General features: G+C 47.8%; 5 protein-coding genes across 5 annotated transcripts; all 5 read left to right on the forward strand.

Annotated features, from left to right (window-relative positions):
• Window positions 1–107: 107 nt before the first annotated feature.
• On the forward strand, window positions 108–659 carry TEOVI_000507900 (cyclophilin type peptidyl-prolyl cis-trans isomerase, putative; the record flags this gene model as incomplete). Its single annotated transcript, XM_067223712.1, has 1 exon — window positions 108–659. One exon carries the CDS (start codon window positions 108–110, stop codon window positions 657–659), a length of 552 nt encoding a protein of 183 aa, XP_067079813.1.
• A 401-nt stretch (window positions 660–1,060) lies between these two features.
• On the forward strand, window positions 1,061–2,011 carry TEOVI_000508000 (methyltransferase domain containing protein, putative; the record flags this gene model as incomplete). The annotated part of the gene is made up of 1 exon (XM_067223713.1): window positions 1,061–2,011. The coding sequence occupies one exon, from the start codon at window positions 1,061–1,063 to the stop codon at window positions 2,009–2,011; it is 951 nt and encodes a 316-aa protein (XP_067079814.1).
• Window positions 2,012–2,377: 366 nt separating this feature from the next.
• On the forward strand, window positions 2,378–4,618 carry TEOVI_000508100 (DNA repair protein RAD2, putative; the record flags this gene model as incomplete). The annotated part of the gene is made up of 1 exon (XM_067223714.1): window positions 2,378–4,618. One exon carries the CDS (start codon window positions 2,378–2,380, stop codon window positions 4,616–4,618), a length of 2,241 nt encoding a protein of 746 aa, XP_067079815.1.
• Window positions 4,619–4,967: 349 nt separating this feature from the next.
• Window positions 4,968–7,979, forward strand: TEOVI_000508200 (Fusaric acid resistance protein-like, putative; the record flags this gene model as incomplete). The annotated part of the gene is made up of 1 exon (XM_067223715.1): window positions 4,968–7,979. One exon carries the CDS (start codon window positions 4,968–4,970, stop codon window positions 7,977–7,979), a length of 3,012 nt encoding a protein of 1,003 aa, XP_067079816.1.
• Window positions 7,980–8,783: 804 nt separating this feature from the next.
• TEOVI_000508300 (uncharacterized protein) lies at window positions 8,784–9,140 on the forward strand (the record flags this gene model as incomplete). The annotated part of the gene is made up of 1 exon (XM_067223716.1): window positions 8,784–9,140. One exon carries the CDS (start codon window positions 8,784–8,786, stop codon window positions 9,138–9,140), a length of 357 nt encoding a protein of 118 aa, XP_067079817.1.
• Between the last annotated feature and the right edge of the window lie 642 nt (window positions 9,141–9,782).

Genomic DNA, 9,782 nt, shown 5'->3' on the forward strand with positions numbered 1-9,782 from the left:
TGTTACCCAGCTCCTGTTCCTAATTATTACAGGAAGAAGAGAGGAGCGGCAACGTGCGAACTAGGCGGAGTAGCACGGCATAGAGGGAGAGGGGTCAACATTTCTTCATGTCGGTTGTGATCTCAACATCACTCGGCAGTTTGTTAATTAACCTCCGTTTCGTTGACTGCCCAAAAGCTTCCTTCAACTTTCTTGCCCTCTGTGCTTCATCATACTATGATGGTTGCAGGTTTCACCGTCTGGTTCCTGAGACCTTTGTTCTAACAGGGGACCCAACGGGAACTGGAAAAGGAGGTGAATCTGTTTTTGTCCATCACCAAGATATCAAGCAGCGGTACTTTGAGGATGAGGGAATGGGAAACGCATTGCACGATCGTCGTGGTGTCGTTTCCATGGCGCATAAGGGAAATAAACCGGACACTAACGCATCTCAGTTCTTTATTTTATTTAAACCATGCCCGTCACTGGATTCCAAGCACACGGCGTTTGGGGTCGTCGATTTTGGCTGGAATGACGGGGAGAGCGAGCGCACACTGAAGCGGGTTGAGGAACTCGAGGCGGATGGAAGTTACAACGTGCTTGATGTAGAGGCGAGGATTCTTAGTACCACGGTTTTATATAACCCATTTGCCGAGGGCCACATCAAGCTAAATGTATGATGTAGTTCCCTGTTTTTTTTCTTTTTACATTCAAACCTTTGCAGTCTCATTGCTGGCGCTCACGGACTTTTTCCCCATACCAATGCGATCGTTCCCGTGTGAATATACATTCGCACTTTGTGATTTTTCACCTGTGCTCCCGGCTCCTTTGATTGGTGGGTCGTGGACAGCTGCAGGTGTTCATATAAAAAGGGGCGAGGGCGCAGACTCCGCACACACGCGCATGCGCGAATGCCTGTGAAATGGAGGAGGGTGGTCATTTATGTGAAATGTTCTGTGGAGACCCGTTACTGGTCAGTACCAAGCGGAGCATTCGGTTTAATTCGGGAGTCACATAAGGGACATCCTCTCTTTCCGCTTTCTCCGGCCCACCACACAGGAACAGAAGCTTAGATCTTACAATGCCTGATAAGATTGAAAATAATACCCGCAAGCGACCACGTGAGCTGCCATTTGTTGAAGATTACCGCCCCTACACGGGAGGGCAGTTGGCTCAACTGAAGGTTCGTAAGACCACTCACAAGGAGCATTGGGATCAGTACTATAGAAACAATACATTAAACGGTTACCGCGATCGTCATTACATCTTGCGCGAGTTTTCTGAACTCCGTGAGGCTCTCGAAAGGTTGAAGAAGAACAACGAAGCTACGTTGGAGGAGTGTGTGTGGATGGAAGCCGGTTGCGGTGTCGGTAACGCCGTATTTCCTATTCTTAAGGATTACGGTGACGTTTCTGGATGGCGAGTTGTTGGTTTTGATATTTCTACTGTAGCGATTAAACTCCTGCGTGAGAAACAAAATACACTCCCACATGTGGAGCAGGAGAAGTTTACTGCCTGGGTGCTGAACCCCGTTGAGCAGGATATTGCCCCCATCATCACGGCATCCGTAGCGAGGCAATCCCGCCCTCGTGGTGATGGGTTGGTGGATTTTGTCTCCATGATTTTTGTTCTATGCTCTATTCCGGTTGAAGAGCATGCAGTAGTGTTGCGGCGCATTGCGGCCTGCATGAAGGAGGGTGGCGTTTTCTTTTTCCGGGACTATTGTGTGGATGATCATGCGGAGAAGCGGTTTAGCGCGCACTGCCGTGTGGAAGCGAACACCTTTTCACGTACGAATGGGACGTTAAGCCACTTTTTCTCCGTTTCTGAGTTGAGGGATCTGTTTTGTTCCGTGGGTTTTGAGTTGATAAACGTGGAAGTGGTTGAGAGAGAAGTTGTCAACAGGAGGGAGGGCATGAATTTACAACGGCGATTCTTGCAAGGACGCTTCCGAAAAATACGGAGAATAGGTGACAATGGAATTGATATTGCGGGGAACGGGAATCTCAGCAGGAACATGCCCCAAAAGTGAGGGTAGGTGAGTGGAAGTTCGCTTTTCTCAAAGGTTGTTTATTATTTTACTTTTGGCGTAGTGCCGGTGCGCCGCGTACGCAGAAGGCAGCGGTCTAATCTCTTCTTTCGATTTGGTCACCCTCGACCCGAAGGGTAGAGCAAACGTATTTGTTCCTCACCCTCATCAATTCCATTTCGTCAATTTCTCCTCCCTCTTTTGTGGGGTTTCTCTCCATATTTTTGTTGTTAACGTGTGTTTTTGTTTTTGTGTCTGCGCCCATATAATTTATCTGTCCATCTGATATATATACACAAATGCATATGTGCCGAAGGAGTCACTTTGAATGACTTCTTATTCGCTTTTTATTTCAAGCCGTTGTAGGTAATGGGTGTCCATGGACTGTGGCGCCTCCTCGACACCTTCGGTGAGGTTACGCAACCCGCCGATTGGAAAGGCAAACGCGTTGCCATCGACGCAAGCATATGGATAGCGCAGTTTCGATCAAGCTGTGAACCTGGTGAAAGTGTGGAGGAGCGAATCCTGGAAGGTTTCTTCATGCGCATTCTCAAATTACTGTTCTACGGAATCGAACCGATTTTTGTTTTTGACGGGCCTTCCACCATGTCAAAGCGGGCGGAGCAACGGCGTAGGGCTCAGCATCGTGAAGCTCTGGAGCAGGCGATGGTGACACGCCACGCCCGGCGACTCATTGCTGCTCAGATGAGTGCTGGTTTACTCGATGTTCATTCGCTTCCTCGAAAGTATCGATCTCCCGGAAGTGGTAAGAAACTGCAGAAACCTTTGCGCCAGTCTTTGCCACCAACCGATTTGTTGCACGACGTCGATGAGGACGTGGGGGAAAGCTGTGTGGAAACAGGAACCATTTTGCTGCAACCTAAAGGGCGAAAAAAACGAACTCGGGAGGTTTGCTTGGCTCCAGAGGTCGTCTCACGGTCGTTGACACACTCTTTCTTGAGTGAGGCCGAAATATTCTTGGAGCAAAGAAAGACTTTTGAAAAATTCCACGAGAATAACAGGCTTGCGTACACCAGCACTTCGATATTTATGGGACCTCGCCGGGTGGCTGAAGAGGTTTCCAGAGCACTAGGGGGTGCTACTAGGGGGGAAGCTGAATCAATTCAGGGTTCTTCAGCAGGTAATAGTTCGTCGTCTTCGGTGTTGGTTGAAGGCGTGGGAAGTGCCGCCATTGTGGTGGAAGAGGAGTGTGGTGACAGTGTTTGCGAAATTTTGAGCAGCAGTAGTTGCTCGGTTATCGTTGTTGATAATGCCATTAAAACTGACCCTCATGCTGTCGATGCTTTCCATCATAATGTGTCTTTTGGAAAAGAGGAGGAGTCCACCTCCGATGAAGTTGAAGTGTTGAGTAGCGGAGACTATTGGTCGTGTGCGGACAATGACTGCGATGATTTATTAAGTCTTGCAGCGTCTGACAGAACGCCAGACACACAATGTAATGATTCAACACATCTGTGGTATCCGGGGACGCAGTTACTTGGAGGCCTCGGATCTGCCGATGATGGCGGAATTGTTGACGAGTCTCGGGACAACTGTACAGAAACATCGTGTGGTTTGAGCGAATTCAACCCCTTTGGTGGTGTTGTCGTTCCATCCGGGAACTTAAGGAAAGATGAAAAGGAAGTACTGCTCAATACTTCTGTCATCACCTCTTCGGAGACACTGGAGACCACGGGGATACCCTTGAAAGTTCCGTCCGTCTCTCGGGAGCATGTAAGAGAGAAACAGGTTGTTCCCTTTGAATTGCTAGGGATCGTTGAGTTGCTCGACTGCTGTGGGATACCGTATGTCTTGAGTCCTAATGAAGCGGATGCGCAGTGCGCCTTTTTAAATGAGCAACGTGTTGTGGATGCTGTTTTCACTGAAGACAGTGACGTCATTGTACATGGCGCACCGGTGGTCCTCCGTGGGTTCTTCTCCAAAGGGCGGCATGTGGTCGCGTACCACCAGAGCGACTTGTTGGCGTGTGGGGTAGACAAGGTTGTTCTTGTTGCGCTTGCCCTTTTGCTTGGATGCGATTATGCAGAGGGTGTTAACGGGCTTTCACTTTTGGAGAGCTTGCACGTCATCGCAGCTACTTGGCGTCAAACCACAAACTCTGTGGAGGGCGGAGCCGAGCAGGTCCGAGATATGTTGAGCAGCTGGTGTTCCGCTGTGAGGCGCCGACGTATCCCTTGGGGAGAGGACGTGCCATTAACGCGGTTCTACCGGAACTACGTGAAGTGGAGTACATTGCAATTAGCTGATTCCTTTCCGGAAAGCCACGTGGTGGACGCCTATTTCAATCCTACGGTGAACACCGATACGCGGCCTTTTGTCTGTGCAGCACCTGACTGGACGAAACTCCGTTTGTTCGCATCGATGCATGGGATTCTCAACAAAAAATACTGCGGGGAGCGGCTAGAGAATGCGCAACGGGAGTGCCAGCGCCGTCAACCACCAAGTGGAGACCCCGCTGATTCTGCTCAACGACGACTTACAGATTTCTTCAGCCCACTGCCAAATCGTGAGCGGGTAATTTTCAGAAAACAGCCCCCAAAGTTCTCGGAAGCCCTCTCCTATTTGCGTGCAGCCAGGGGTGATCCGTGAGTTGTTAATAATTTTTCTGCGCTTGTGGTGGCGGTTATGCGAGAAACTATCTCATATAAAGTGGTGGAGGGCGGGGCGCCGGCGACCGTACAATCCTTCCAAAAGAAATCATTATTATATTGTATATTATAAATAACACAAGCGACGTGGTGTACTCCCACTTCAAGGTTAAAAACACTGGTTGCATCATTCTTATTTCGGTTATTAACCTTCCCTCTTTCCCCTCGGTAACGATCTTGGGTCGTCACACACACTTGCATATAGCGTGGTCAAAGCACAGCCGAATAAAACAGAGAAGAAAAGGGGTATTGAAGTGGGCAGAGGGGAAAAAGAAACTTTTGCAATCACCATGACAACCCTTAAAGGTGGTGGTGATAAAACCTATCGAGAAAACTGTCTTCCCGCGTCGGGTGATAACTTCGTTATTGACGATATTGGGTCATCCCCAGCAAGGGATTTACCCCCGGCTCATAATAGTGTCGGGACGAAACTAGGGAATGACAGTTTTGGCCTGCCGTTGTACGTGCCGCTTCAAGATTCAGGTCGGCCCGGTAAAAACAGCAGTTTGACTGTACCGTGGTCTTTGCGCAAAAGTGATGGGAGAAAGGAAGTTAGGGTTTTAGAGTTTCTACGCTCTCCGCAGTTCTGGCGGCAGGTGGAGTTCGCTCTCCGTGTTACGTTGATCGCTGTGTTTCCCTCGGTCGGGCTTGTCGTTGGATTCATTCCCCTCAATATTCTTGGGACGTCGACGTCCGTTCTTTCTGCTATTGTCTTGGCATCCAAGGTCACTGTTGGTGAGATGATTGCTTTCATTTTCACATGGTTACGCGCTGGCTGCATTTGGTTACCTTTTGCAACGTGTGGGGTGGCGCTCGGCCTCGGCAACCATATCGGTGTGTGGTGTGCCTACTATACGTTGGTGCTTTTCGTTATCGCAACATTCACAGAGAATATGGTGCGTAGGGTTTGTCTTTTGCTCTTCAACATCTGCATGATTGGTCTCCTTGTGAAACCAGACAGTTCTTTGGTGTACCCTTCGCGTGTTATGGCCGACTGGTGCATTGGAACCCTTTTATGCGCCCTGGCAGTGTTTGTACCGTACCCCATCTTTTCCAAAACACGGGCGCAGAAGGCCCTCTGCGAGATCGCAAATTGCACCGGTGCTGCCTTTACAGGTATGACGTCCTGTTTTTGGTCACCTTCTAATGTTGAACGGAACATGTCTATGACAAAGGTACGTATGCTGATTGCAACCGTTGATGAGGCATTACAAACATTCTACCTTGAACAAGACCATTCGTTTTACGAGTTTCTATTTGATTCCGGTGATGCACGGAGGGCGCGCTGGTTTAAGGCACAGTTGTTTGAGCGTCTTCGTACGAATCTGATCGCTCTCTCTCAGGTTCTTGACATGGTAGAGGGAAGGCCATGGGTGATCGACGAATCAGAGCGTTCTCTTGCGTTTGGCCAGCATTTGTCCCCGCATATTAAAGATGTCGCGGCATCTGTTGACAAGCTCATGGACGCACTCACCTCTGCCCACACAATTAAGGCTGTGAGCGATTTGGATGAGCTCTTCACTGACGTAAGTGCGGCGACAAGGAAGCTTCAGCACGAGTTCAATGCTGCACGTCTCGATTTGTTTTACCAACACCGCCCCGAAACGCTGGAGGAATTCGTTCCCTTAATGACGTACTTTATGTTTACTATAATTAATTCGCACGACACTATCTCGCAATTTGGTTGTGATATGTCCAAGGTAGAGGTGTCTCGGATGTCGTCTGCGAAAGTAGTTGTTGCGAAGGTCGTGTGGGAACCCTTTAAAGAGGAAATCGAATACGTGCTAAAGCTGTTCAGAACTTTTCGACGACGGGAGATACAGCGGCTGATTGAAGCAGCAAAGGTAAGTGCGGCGATGATAGCCACGGTTGGTTTCTCCCTCCTTATTGGCGTTGACAAGGAGTCTCTTTCTGGTCCTAGCATCATTGCCTTCGTCTCTGGTAGCAATCCCGTAGAGGCGGTGCAAGCGTCGGTGGTACGTCTCACAGCTTGTATTTTGGGAACTGTTATAGGTTTCTTTGCTGGTACGTATTCCTCAACTCCAACAGACAAAATTATATCCGTGTGCGTACTTATGTTCATTGGTACCTTCTTTCGAACTGACAAAGATTACGGTATATTGGTTGTCTACGCAATGTTCGTATTAATACCCTTGAACACAATGGAATCCACGACGACGGAGGACACCTTGTCTCGTATGAACCAAATCACCTTCGGTATTCTCATTTATATCATCATAAGCGCGGCTGTGTTTCCACTGAGCCCGAGTCTCATACTTCGGAAGAAGCGCATCAACATCTTGATCAGGTTTGGTGAGGCCGTTACAAAATTGTGTGGTCTGTTTTCAAAACCACTGGCTACTGACTTACTTGCCGATGGGAGCAACGATCCCACAAGTAACGCTCCAGTCGGAAATGATAGTGTCCTAAGGTCCAACATATCGGCTTCAAGGGCCTTCACCTTGAGTTTCAGTGAGCGACTTATTGTCTCGACGGATAGCTGCATGGAAGAGATTGATGCTCTGCTGAACGAGACCTCGCGGCGCCTTAAGCGCACGGTGCCATTTGAGGCTTTCGCACGGAAGGAGCGCGGTCTGCTGTTCGTGCACTATCCAACGAAGGCATGTGAAAGGACGGCGTTTACTCTCAATCGCATGATGGGGCTACTGAGGTCAATGTGGTGTAGTTGGTCGATTTTACGAAGTCAAAAGGCGTACACACCCGAGATGCGACACATTCTCCGCACACTGCAGCCCATCGCACTGGATGCCTCCAGTTCCTTTAATCGATTTGTAGACCTCATGTGCTATGCGTTGCGGAACCCCACTACGGCACTCCAAACTGAACTTATGCAAGCTGTCTTAGACTTCATGCAGTCTGTAGAGGAGTTGTGTCTACGGAAGAACCACATCATGATTGCGGTTATCACAAAGGCAGTGAATGCGGAGTATGGCATGAATAACTTAACTCATGGGAATGGTAATAGATCTCACCGCTCCGAAACTTTGACACCTCCGTGTGACGCGACCGGTTTGGCGACATCGGAATGTGCACGGTCTAGCGGAATAAAGAGTTCCGCCCTTCCGCTGCTTCGAAAGAAAACCTTCAATTCAATAGACTCCATGGGCATCTCTGGTCAGAACATTGTGTCGTTATCGGATAACTTCGTTATGCCAATATCGGGAGAGGATTCAGAGGGACTGCATGCCTTGTCGTTGAGCCTTTCTATGTTTTCGAATGATGCGAAGCTCCTTTTGATGAGTCTCGAAGAAATGTTGGATCACATGAGGAAAACCGCTTAAACTTGATAGGTGTGAGAGCTTATGATTTTCAGTTTGTGCAACTGTTTAGCAGCGGCTCTGAAACCGTGATGACCCCATTTACAGTACGAAGAGGTGAACAGGAGTTTTATTAATTTTGGCGGAGATTACTCAGGTAACGGGGCTATAGCGATCGTCGTGTGTCGAGCCGAGGTGGTGCTGCTGATCACGCACGATTTTTTAAAGAAAATACTACGTCTGTAGACAGATATGTGAAACAAAATCTGGGAAATTCTTTGACGGCATGTGTGTGACGGGAGCAAGTGAGCGATGGGGTCAATAATGCGTGGGGTTTCCCCACTTTTCATCAAATACAACCCCATTCTATTATTTTTATGTTATCGTTGCCTGATGCATGTAGGTGCTACACGCTTAGGCGATTTGTGGTCTCAAGGGTTAAACATATGAGCGTTTTCCACCCCCTCCTTCTACGGTCTCCTTTCTAACTTTTTTGTTTTTGTATTTTTCTTCTTTTTCTTGTTTTCTTTGTTTCGTCACTTATCACGCACACCTTTCTGGCGTCCGAGTGTCACCAGCGTGTGTGTTCGTGTAACTTTGTTGTATTTTCCTCCTCTTGAGTGAAGCGGTTGGTTGGGCTTCATGGAGGAATATGAAAAACTGTGAAGGAGAGGAGGGCACATGATGGTGACTGAGACGCCACTATGATGCAACTCCTCTTGAAGGATCATAACACATTGCGGGTGCCAGTTCGTCACGTTCATTTGTTTGTTTATGTGCGCTGTTAGTTTGCCTAAGTACCCTGTGGTTTGAGGTTCATAAACACGCATGTATCATTTGAAAGAACTGTGTTTCTTTTTTTTTTCTTCCCCTTTCAGTCCTGCTTTTAATGATTGCTCGGACAAAACAGAACAAGAAGTGATCGAAAGAAGAAGGCTTAAGATAAGAGGGCTTCAGAGAAACTGTGTTCGTGAGGGGGATGGGTGGAAGAGATTATGTGCCGTAGGGAGTGTGAGGTCAGTGCCACATGCGCAAAGCAGTGTGCTTTCGTTGCGTTATTTCCTTCTTGTTACTTCTTCCTTTCTCTTCACTCTTCTTATAGCGCCTCCCGCTTTTTTGTTATTTGTCTTCACTCATTCACTTATTATTTTTTTGCCATATAAAACCCGATGCAAACGGGGATAAAGTGTTGTGTTTATAATATTCCCCTTATTTCACACGAATTCATCCCTGGATCATCGCTCCTTGGCCTCGCTATTTCACCAACCGCCAAATCACACGTAAAACTGGTATTAGGGAGGGGGGAAGAAAGGGAAGAGAGAAGGGATGATGCCCCAAAAGAAAGTCATTAAGAAAATGGTTCTGATTGAAAACAAAACAAAAAATAATAAACCACGGGGAGGAAGGAGTGTGCATTTGGGGTTATATGTAGGAATGTAATGGTGTAAGGATGATGCATAATATTCTCTCCACATCTGGAACATCAAACAACTATGTGTGATAATGGTTGTGTTTGCGCACGAAGGGAGATTTCGCTAAGATAAGTAGTAACGGTGTTGTTCATCAATATGGTCGACCGATGTGGCCACACTACCTTCTACCACCCAATCTAGATGTTTTCCACCGTCTGAAGAAGAAATATTTTCTTTTTTGCTGTCACCGTGTTGAATTCCGATATTCATTTCTTTTTTTCTTTTCTAGGCTTCTGTAACTAAAAAACGTTTCCGCGACCTTACTGCGTGCCACTTGACAATGAAACGAAATAATGTGCGCATTTCCGTTGAGTGACGCACGATATTTCAGTTAGCTTCTCAGAGTGTCTCATGC

The sequence above is a fragment of the Trypanosoma equiperdum genome (assembly GCF_001457755.1).
Source record: "Trypanosoma equiperdum strain OVI genome assembly, contig: ctg_1945, whole genome shotgun sequence".
Classification (NCBI taxonomy): domain Eukaryota; phylum Euglenozoa; class Kinetoplastea; order Trypanosomatida; family Trypanosomatidae; genus Trypanosoma; species Trypanosoma equiperdum.